A 10,969-nucleotide genomic window follows, 5' to 3' on the forward strand; every position below is an offset into this window, starting at 1 on the left:
CCGACGAGGGGTGGCCGACTTGAACGGGACAAGTTGGGATCGAGTTCCCGGCTCACCACCTTGGACCCCAAACGGTGCCACCACCACGACCAGCAGCCCACGCACAAGCGACCGCGTGACTGATGAGTCGGAACGAGGTGGGGCGTTGGTGGTGGTGGGTGGATGGTGGCGAGCGACTCAATTAACTCATTAACCCTGCACGTGCCGGACGCGCGCCCCACGATGTTCGGCAGTGGTCACCGCTGGGGCTCGCCAAGAGGTCCACAGGGCGAACACGACCACCACCTCCTCCAGCACTGCCTGGGGGGGCGAACGAGAAGTGAAAGCGAGACGCGGGGGGGGGGGGGGGGGGGGTGCGGTTAGGGGGTCAGCGGGAGGGGGGTCAGTAGGGACGGCTGGTCACGTGAGTGGCCGGCAAGTTAGCCGGCTCGGGTGATGGCTAAAGCGGGGTGGCTAGGGTAGCTAAGTCACCTGTGCCCAGTCGTGGTAGTCCGCAGGTCACGTATCAGCCATTCGGTGCGAATGTCCTGCACACGCTCGGCCCATGCGACGTGACCCCCACCGTGCCAGCCTGCGCGCGCTCCCCTTGGGTTGGGGGGGGGGTCCAGGGTCCATCTCCTGCGTCAGTTCGCTGTGACAGGCGGCCTCGGTCACATCCGCGGGCTGAGCGAGGTCATCCGCTGCTGTTTCCGCGTTAGATAGCGATCGCCTCTGAGCACCGGGAAATCGGAGCCATTCGGCGTCACGATCCTCACGCGCGCGGCCACCCTTCCCGAAGCGCTCCCAAGCCCGCGACGGGGATGGAACTGGGGCTGCCCGGTGCCTACTAGGTAGGCAGCAGCTGCAGCAGCAGCGCGCCTCAACACGTGAAAGACGACCGCGCACCCCAGACGCTCATTGACGAGGGGACAAACGCACGCGTCTTCGGCAACGCCACTCGCTTGTTACAGCGCACGCGCGCGCGCGCTCGGAGACGCCGCGTTCGCGGTGGTGGACAAGCGTGCGCTACGAAGAAGGGTCATTGCCCGAAACGTCGCGCACTATATATTTATTTTGTTACCTTTGAAGACCGCCGACACGCACACGATGCCGCTACTGACGAACGTGTTGGGCTGTGCAAAGGCGATGCGGTTTGTGGTTGGCACAAGCGCTGTTAGCCAGCGCCTGTCGTCGCGCAACGAGGTGTCGCGGCCGTCTTTGTCTCCCCAGCGCCGACGTTTAACGCGTCGCCGTCGTGCTGGGCACCGAGGAGTCGGGGTGAGTCGCGCTGAGGGAGGGAGGCCCGAGACCGCTTCTGATGTCGAAACTCGCCACTCGTCCGGAAGTCGAACTCGGGTTGTCGCGCGAATCACTGCGCCACCGCTTCGCTAATCGACACACACTCATCATGAACACACACACACACACACCAAACTACACACACACACCAAACTACACACACACCAAACACATTCAACACACACACACCAAACACACACACCAAACACACACACCAAACACACACACCAAACACACACACACCAAACACACACACACCAAACTACACACCAAACACACACCAAACACACTCATCACGAACACACACACCAAACACACACACCCCACACACACACCAAACACACACACACACACCAAACACACTCATCACGAACACACACACACACACCCCACACACACACACCCTCAACACACACACACCAAACTCACACACCAACACACACACACCAAAGTTTGGTATGTGTGTGTTTGAATAGGCTGTAGTGGCAACTTGCTGTGAGCGAGCACCTGTTGAAGACGTGCCCTGTGGCACACGAGAGGGAGGGTGACCAGCAAACTCCCCAGTGGCGATGTTTACACATCGCACCAGGTACTCATTTGAGGCTAAGTCGACCTGGGGGAGGTCCAGGACAGGTTCCGATATCCGTCACTGCCGTTGTCACCCGTGGGTGGGAATCTAACCCCGGCCCCACCACACAACAACAACCGCCAATCGCCACTAGGTGGCGGTGACGTCACCACGACGCTTGTGCCAGGCCAGGTGCACGTTCAGGCCACGTGAAGCGTCGAACGCTGGCAGGAGGTCACGGGGCAGACCCAGATGCCACGGGCCGACTGACTGAGACGACTGGCTGATATATACCACCTGTGCACATACACACAAAGATAAAGACAAAGATCCCCCGTATAGCCGTAACAGACTGTAGGGGCAATTGCTGTTAGCGAGCACCTATAAAAAGCCGGCACGGCACCCGAGGGGGTGGGTGGCCAGCACCACGCGCGGCCGCCTTTGTCTCCCTAGTGGCGATGTTTACACACCGCACAAGGTACTTATTTGAGGCTGAGTTGACTTAGGGGAGGCCCAGGACCGGTTCATATAATCGTCACTGGTGTTGACCGTGAGCGGGAATCGAACTCTGGTCGCCGGGTTCGTAGTGCAGCGCGCTAACCGCTACACTACCGCTCCCCACATACACACACACATAGAGACACACATACGGTACACACACATACATACACACATTTATACACATACACACATATATACACATACACACATACACACACATAGACACACACACACATACACATACACACACGTACATACACACCCATACACACACATACGTACATACACACATACACACACATACACACACACATACACACACACATACACACACCTGCCTCGTTTGGACTCAAGTCGAGAGTTTATTTGTGCTTGAACGCGTGGCACGTCTCTCTGCCACAAATCTGCCACTCAAAGCGCCGTCGCACTGATACTCAAACTCAGCAAAAAATGTGAGAATTCTAAACAATGAGGACATGCATATACGGTGTATATAAATAAATTATGTGTTAACTGACTGAGGCTCGTGAAGGACGCTACTGCTACTGGGCAGTTGGAGGCAGTCGCCCTCCAGCAACAGCGGAGGGCGGAGGAGCGACGCTCACAACAACGAGCGGAGCGTCGGGCGGCTAAAGCGCAGCGAGTTGACACAGTGGGGGAGCACAGGTGGTGCATCTGCCACTCATCTCAGTCAGTCGACCGATGGCACCTGGGTCTGTCCCGTCCACCTCTTACCAGCGAACTCTCGACATTTCACGTGGCCACGAAGTGCACCTAGCCTGGCACAGGCGTCGTAGTGACATCACCGCCACTTAGTGCCGAACGGCGGCCTGTTACTGATGTCGTGTTGCTGACATGTGGTGGTTGCTGACAGTGGCCCTGCTGATAATGATGGTTCTGCTGCTGATGTTGATGATAGTGGTGGCGATGCTGCCAATAACGAAGGTGGTGCCGATGTTGGTAGTGGTGCTGGTGGTAATTATGATAAACATATCTCCCTCCCGTCATCTAATTACCATGAGACACTCCCTCCCCCTGGCGCACTCCCCATCACCCTTCCTCCTGTCACCTCATCAACTCCCTCCCTCCCCTCCTTCCTCTCCCTCCCTCCTCTCCCTCCCTCCCCTCCTTCCCTCCCCTCCTCGCCCCCCCTGTCATCTCACGCGCGTGCGCGAGGGAGCGCGCCTGAGTCGAGCGCCGCACAGGGCAGGCTGTGGGTGTCAAAGAGCAGGCTGTAGGGGCAGGCTGTAGGGGCAGGCTGTGGGTGTCGAAGAGCAGGCTGTAGGGGCAGGCTGTAGGGGCAGGCTGTGGAGGGGAGTGGGGGTGTTGTTGCCTACCTGATTGGCAGTCCGGCTGTGTGTCTACAGCGGCGGTTGTGGCTGCTGATCGTGTCCTGCGGGGTCTGGTTGAGGCTGTAGGGAGTCGGCTGTAGGTGCTGTGCGCGCTGTGCCCGCTGTAATCGGAGCGAAGGACGCGTGACGAAGGGATAATAGCACGCGGCCAGGAGCAGGAGGTGAGTCAGTGCACACACGGCGCATAGCAGCAGCGCTGTGCTGGGTACACACACACAGCACGTACCATCTCTATACTGACTACACACACAGCACGTACCATCTCTATACTGGGTATACACACTACACGTACCATCTCTATCCTGGGTATACACACAGCACGTACCATCTCTATACTGGGTATACACACTACACGTACCATCTCTATCCTGGGTATACACACACAGCACGTACCATCTCTATACTGGCCACACACACACAGCACGTACCATCTCTATCCTGGGTATACACACACAGCACGTACCATCTCTATACTGGCTACACACAGCACGTACCATCTCTATACTGGCTACACACACAGCACGTACAATCTCTATACTGACTACGCACACAGCACGTACCATCTCTATACTGGCCACACACACACAGCACGTACCATCTCTATACTGACTACGCACACAGCACGTACCATCTCTATACTGGCCACACACACACAGCACGTAGCATCTATATCCTGGGTACACACACACCGCTCATAGCTGTCGTATACTGGCTACACACACAGCACGTAGCAGCCCTATGCTGGCTACACACAGGCCGCGCACAGGAGCCCTATGCTAAATATACGAACAGCACATATACACCACAGCTCATGGCTACACACACAGCATACAGCAGCTCCATACAGCTATAAATACGCAGCACGTAATAACCCTATCCCGGCTCTAACCAAAAACCAGCACAACGCACACGCTGGATATACACCCACATAGCGTGTATTAGCACAGACAAGACACTGGGGAGACAAAGGCGGCCGGGCGTGGTGCTGGCCATCACCAACCGCCTCGTGCGCCATGTCCGGCCTTTCACTGGTGCTCCCCTACCGACCACTTGCCCCGACGGTCTGTGCAGGCTACACGGGGGACCTTTGCCTGTGTAGGACGAGCTGAGCGGGGCGCGTGCTGCGTGTGTCACGCGCGCGCGTGCAGGGAGCGAAGCCCCTCGCCTCGAGGATGCCACGGACCTGACCAGACCCCCCCCCCTCTCAACTCCTCCACTCCTCCACTCCTTACCCCCACGCGGACTCGAGCGAGGGGGTCTGCGGGCTCCATTGAGGGGGGTGGATGCTGATGGTGATTGGTCAGGGGCCCAGGGGCCCCCCTTTCCTCACCACGCTGCTGCTGCTGCTACTGGGTGAGTGGTGGTGTCATTCGTCATGCGCGCGTGCAACCCCCCCCCCCCTGTGTTTTGTCAATTCCCTGCTGGGTGAGCGCCTTGCTACGGCGTTGATTGACCATACTTCACCGCGCCGGTGAAGGCGAGGAGCATATCGGTTGACGCGTACGGAGTGAAAGCACAACGATGGATTCCGCTGACAGTGTAGCCACGCGGCAGCCTATAACACCTATCACGCAAGGCGATCGCCCATCTCATTTGCCAAGTGATAATTATCAGTTTAACCCGGTGGGAACTGGGGAGGCCAAGATAGAGTTTCCTTTGCAAGAGGGACCTGAGGAGGAGGAGGGGTGGGGGTTAGGGGGTCTTCTTCCATCAGGGAACACGTTTCGCACAACGCGGGACGCCCCCGTTATAACGCGGTCGCGTGCCGTGCAATAACGACACGAGTCAGAGCACCTTGCTAGACCGGGTTGGCAGCTTTTGACTGACCATGCCGCTAATTAGTGAACACAGAACTGTAATTAGCGATACACTTTATTTTGAGCAATGTTGTGTCTCGGAAAAAAAAAACCTTGGGAGGAGCCCCGAGGGGGGGGGGTGGGGGGTGGGGGACACTGGGGTCGTGAACCACCGCCGCACTTCGGCACCGCGCCTCCTGCGTGAAAGAGGAGCCGGGGTGGGGCTCGCTTGGGGGGCTTTCTGGGGTTGTCGCCAAGCGGATGGGGGGTTAGGGGACAACAACAAATATTGCAACTCAACGCATTGCGTGTGTGCTGCCGTGCGAGTGAGTTGAGTGTGTCGTGTGTGTGGGGGGAGCGGTGGTGCAGCGGTTAGCGCGGCGCGCCACGACGATTCGATTCCCCGCTCACGGCCGCCAACACCCAGTGAGGATTATCTGAACCGGTCCTGGGCCTTCACCTAAGTCGACTCGGCCTAAAGATGAGCACAGTACCTGGTGCGGTGCGTAAACATCGCCACTGGGGAGACAACGGCGGTCGGGCGTGGTGCTGGCCGCCCACCCCCTCGTGTGCCGTGCGGGCGCTTGCCCCAACAGTCTGTTAAGGCTCTACGGGGGATCTTTGCCTTTGTGCGACGTGGTGGTGCGTCGCGCCCCGCGAGGCCCTTCATCACCAACGTGGTTGTCTTCGTGTGAAAACCTCAACTCAGTCGGTCAATTCCAACTGTGTGCGGCCTGAATAGGGGGGAAATATATAAATATATATATATTTTTATATATATAATAGGCGCCTAATTAATCATTAATCAACCCTAATTAGCCCCCCTCCCCCGGGGAGGGGTTTTATTAAACAACCGAAGCTGCTGAGCACACAGCCCCAAGGCTTAAAAGGCCAAGCGGGCTGCGACAAACAGCACTGTTATCAGCGTTGTAAAAGATAAGATAAGCGTTACGTTTCTTGCATTGCGCAAGAGTGTCCTGTGAACTTGTGGAGGGGGGAGGTAACAGAGATGATGATGATGAAGCTGCGAGGTGGGAATTCCAGAGAGAGCAGGGTGGTGAGTGAGTGGTTGAGTGACAGGGGGGCCGAGTGTGTAATGTTGTGATCTGCATTGTGGTAGTGGTGGTGGTTGAGTGTGAATGAGACGCAACGGTCTGGCAAGCCGAGTTCTCAACACGTGGCGGGGAGCAAGCAGGTAACGTCCACAGTAAGAGTCACCGCGGTCGTAGCGACAGATGAGTGATACGGAGGCGACGGGCTGCAGGTGAGAAAATCACTGGAGTGGATTAGTGAGGTCTGGGTCGTCAATCACCCTGACTCCTATCACGTGCAGTGAGGTCGGCACTTTCCAGTTCAAATGCCAACGTTGACTCAAGGCTGTGGCCATGTGGACCAACGTTGGCCCGACGCTGCATGTTTCCTAGTTGGGTTGGAATAAGTCAATGTGTTCGTGGAATGAATCACGATATGTTAGCGGAATGAATCACTCTGTTAGTGGAATCAATCACAATATGTTAGTGGAATTAATCACGATATGTTAGTGGAATGAATCACTCTGTTAGTGGAATTAATCACGATATGTTAGTGGAATGAATCAGTGGAATGCATCACGATATGGCTGTGGAATGAATCACTCTGTTAGTGGAATGAATCAGTGGAATGCATCACGATATGATTGTGGAATGAATCACTATATGTAAGTGGCAATTCATTATGTTAGTGGAATGAATCACGATATGTTAATGGGATTAATCACTATATTCGTGGCATGAAACACTTAGTTCCATTAATCACTTTACGTTTGTGGAATGAATCAGTACGTTTGTGGAATGAATCACTGTTAGTGGAATGAATCAAGATACGTGAGTGGAATGCCATCACTGCAGTACCTCTAGGATGGAGCACCAAATCCCGGTTTTAAAGTTTTTTGTTTGACCCATGCGAAACCGAGGATCAAAGTTTCAGTGCGTTAGATCGCGTACATTTCTAAATGCGTCGTTAAACCCGCCACCACCTGACACAGCCAATTAGTAAGGTTTGAAACGTAAACAGAGGCTTGGCTCTCCAACACACCGCTGTGCTGTACTAGTGACGAATTGGCCACGTTCTGTTTACGTGACAACCCTTACTAGTTGGCTGTGTCGGGTGGTGGCGGGTTTAACGACGCATTTATATATTTACGCGCTCTAACTCGTATGATGGATGACATTGGTCCGCGAAAGCCCACTACGTGTTGAACTGTCAGTGCGTTGACTAACGCACTGACAGGGGGGGACACGGTCACTCACCGCCGAGATGACCCAAATTTGACTTTAATGTTGACCATCGGGGGGCTTGAGCCGGGAGGGAATCCGGCCACGCTGATCAACGCGGCGAGAGCCCATCGCCTGGCCACAGCCAACTACATCAACACAAGGACGATTCACAAACAACAACAAAACTACCCCGTCTGCACCTCCGCTTGTAACCACCGCAAGTTGATTGATTCCGAGGCAAGGCTGCGTGGTGCTGGAGAGCGTTACATAAGCAAGGGGAACGCGTGCTTCTTCCCAGACTCTTGTGGTTGTTCGGCTCACGAAGCCGTCGCTCCGTGGCAGTGGGACAGCTCGGATCCGGCCTGTGCAGTGGCAGTGATCGATACTCGTGCCTCTCAGCAACAAAGGCCTCGGTTCGATTCCTGACTCGGCGATCAAACTTTGTGGAGTTTGTATGCTGTCCCCTTGTTCTGCAGTCTATGTGTGAGTTAGTGAGAGTGTGTGAAAGTGTGTGTGAAGCTTGTTTGTTATCCCCGTGTTCTGTCAGCGGTGTTAGAATTAGTGAGAGTGTGTGAGAGTGTGTGAGAGAGCGTGTGAGAGAGTGTGAGAGTGTGTGAGAGAGCGTGTGTGAGAGTGTGTGAGAGAGTGTGTGAGAGAGTGTGAGAGTGAGTGTAAGAGTGTGTGAGAGAGTGTGTGAGAGTGTGTGAGAGAGTGTGTGAGAGAGTGTGAGAGTGTGTGAGAGAGTGTAAGAGTGTGTGTGAGAGTGTGTGAGAGTCTGTGAGAGAGTGTGAGAGAGTGTGTGAGAGTGAGAGAATGTGTGTGAAAGTGTGAGAGTGTGAGAGAGTGTAAGAGTGTGTGTGAGAGTGTGTGAGAGTGTGTGAGAGAGTGTGAGAGTGTGTGAGAGAGTGTGTGAGAGTCTGTGAGAGAGTGTGAGAGAGTGTGTGAGAGTGAGAGAATGTGTGTGAGAGAGTGTGAGAGAGTGTGAGAGAGTGTAAGAGTGTGTGTGAGAGAGTGTAAGAGTGTGTGTGAGAGAGTGTAAGAGTGTGTGTGAGAGTGTGTGAGAGTGTGTGAGAGAGTGTGTGAGAGTGTGTGAGAGTGTGTGTGAGAGTGTGTGTGAGAGTGTGTGAGAGTGTGTGAGAGAGTGTGTGAGAGTGTGTGAGAGAGTGTGTGAGAGTCTGTGAGAGAGTGTGAGAGAGTGTGTGAGAGTGAGAGAATGTGTGTGTGAGAGTGTGAGAGAGTGTGAGAGAGTGTGAGAGAGTGTAAGAGTGTGTGTGAGAGAGTGTAAGAGTGTGTGTGAGAGAGTGTAAGAGTGTGTGTGAGAGTGTGTGAGAGTGTGTGAGAGTGAGAGAATGTGTGTGAGAGAGTGTGTGAGAGTGTGAGAGAGTGTGAGAGTGTGTGAGAGAGTGTGTGAGAGAGTGTGTGAGAGAGTGTAAGAGTGTGTGTGAGAGTGTGTGAGAGTCTGTGAGAGAGTGTGAGAGAGTGTGTGAGAGTGAGAGAATGTGTGTGAGAGTGTGAGAGTGTGAGAGAGTGTGTGAGAGTGTGTGAGAGTGTGTGAGAGTGTGTGTGAGAGTGTGTGTGAGAGTGTGTGAGAGTGTGTGAGAGAGTGTGTGAGAGTGTGTGAGAGAGTGTGTGAGAGTCTGTGAGAGAGTGTGAGAGAGTGTGTGAGAGTGAGAGAATGTGTGTGAGAGAGTGTGAGAGAGTGTGAGAGAGTGTAAGAGTGTGTGTGAGAGAGTGTAAGAGTGTGTGTGAGAGAGTGTAAGAGTGTGTGTGAGAGTGTGTGAGAGTGTGTGAGAGAGTGTGAGAGTGTGTGAGAGAGTGTGTGAGAGTGTGTGAGAGTGTGTGTGAGAGTGTGTGTGAGAGTGTGTGAGAGTGTGTGAGAGAGTGTGTGAGAGTGTGTGAGAGAGTGTGTGAGAGTCTGTGAGAGAGTGTGAGAGAGTGTGTGAGAGTGAGAGAATGTGTGTGTGAGAGTGTGAGAGAGTGTGAGAGAGTGTGAGAGAGTGTAAGAGTGTGTGTGAGAGAGTGTAAGAGTGTGTGTGAGAGAGTGTAAGAGTGTGTGTGAGAGTGTGTGAGAGTGTGTGAGAGTGAGAGAATGTGTGAGAGAGTGTGTGAGAGAGTGTGTGAGAGTGTGAGAGAGTGTGAGAGTGTGTGAGAGAGTGTGTGAGAGAGTGTGTGAGAGAGTGTAAGAGTGTGTGTGAGAGTGTGTGAGAGTCTGTGAGAGAGTGTGAGAGAGTGTGTGAGAGTGAGAGAATGTGTGTGAGAGTGTGTGAGAGTGTGAGAGTGTGTGAGAGTGTGTGAGAGAGTGTGTGAGAGAGCGTGTGTGAGAGTGTGTGAGAGAGTGTGTGAGAGAGTGTGAGAGTGTGTGAGAGAGTGTGTGAGAGTGTGTGAGAGAGCGTGTGAGAGAGTGTGTGAGAGAGTGTAAGAGTGTGTGTGAGAGTGTGTGAGAGTGTGTGAGAGAGTGTGAGAGAGTGTGAGAGAGTGTGAGAGAGTGTGTGAGAGAGTGTGAGAGTGTGTGAGAGAGTGTGTGAGAGTGTGTGAGAGAGTGTGAGAGTGTGTGAGAGAGTGTGTGAGAGTGTGTGAGAGTGTGTGTGAGAGTGTGTGAGAGTCTGTGAGAGAGTGTGAGAGAGTGTGTGAGAGTGAGAGAATGTGTGTGAAAGTGTGAGAGTGTGAGAGAGTGTAAGAGTGTGTGTGAGAGTGTGTGAGAGTGTGTGAGAGAGTGTGAGAGTGTGTGTGAGAGTGTGTGAGAGAGTGTGTGAGAGTGTGTGTGAGAGTGTGTGTGAGAGTGTGTGAGAGTGTGTGAGAGAGTGTGTGAGAGTGTGTGAGAGAGTGTGTGAGAGTGTGTGAGAGTGTGTGTGAGAGTGTGTGTGAGAGTGTGTGAGAGTGTGTGAGAGAGTGTGTGAGAGTGTGTGTGAGAGTGTGTGAGAGTGTGTGAGAGTCTGTGAGAGAGTGTGAGAGAGTGTGTGAGAGTGAGAGAATGTGTGTGAGAGAGTGTGAGAGAGTGTGAGAGAGTGTGTGAGAGTGTGTGAGAGAGTGTGTGAGAGAGTGTAAGAGCGTGTGTGAGAGTGTGTGAGAGTCTGTGAGAGAGTGTGAGAGAGTGTGTGAGAGTGAGAGAATGTGTGTGAGAGTGTGTGAGAGTGTGTGAGAGAGTGTGAGAGTGTGTGAGAGAGTGTGAGAGTGTGTGAGAGAGTGTGTGAGAGTGTGTGAGAGTGTGTGTGAGAGTGT

The 10,969-nt window shown here is 54.0% G+C and overlaps 1 protein-coding gene across 8 annotated transcripts in view; it reads left to right on the forward strand.

The window, feature by feature from the left end:
- The first annotated feature begins 679 nt into the window (after positions 1-679).
- Positions 680-10,969, forward strand: part of LOC144717953 (dyslexia-associated protein KIAA0319-like protein) — a 40,105-nt gene continuing 29,815 nt past the window's right edge. For 3 of the 8 annotated variants that reach the window (XM_078593783.1, XM_078593790.1, XM_078593788.1), the window contains exons 1-3: positions 683-830; positions 1,210-3,860; positions 4,848-5,052. In XM_078593783.1, coding sequence (XP_078449909.1) covers positions 4,983-5,052 — 70 coding nt within the window. In that variant the 5' untranslated portion in view covers positions 683-830; positions 1,210-3,860; positions 4,848-4,982. Of the gene's footprint in view, positions 831-1,209; positions 3,861-4,847; positions 5,053-10,969 lie in introns of all 8 variants that reach the window. The other 5 variants (XM_078593784.1, XM_078593785.1, XM_078593786.1 and 2 more) reach the window with 5 other exon arrangements.

This window comes from Lampetra planeri, chromosome 4, assembly GCF_965212315.1.
Source record: "Lampetra planeri chromosome 4, kcLamPlan1.2.h2, whole genome shotgun sequence".
Taxonomy (NCBI): domain Eukaryota; kingdom Metazoa; phylum Chordata; class Hyperoartia; order Petromyzontiformes; family Petromyzontidae; genus Lampetra; species Lampetra planeri.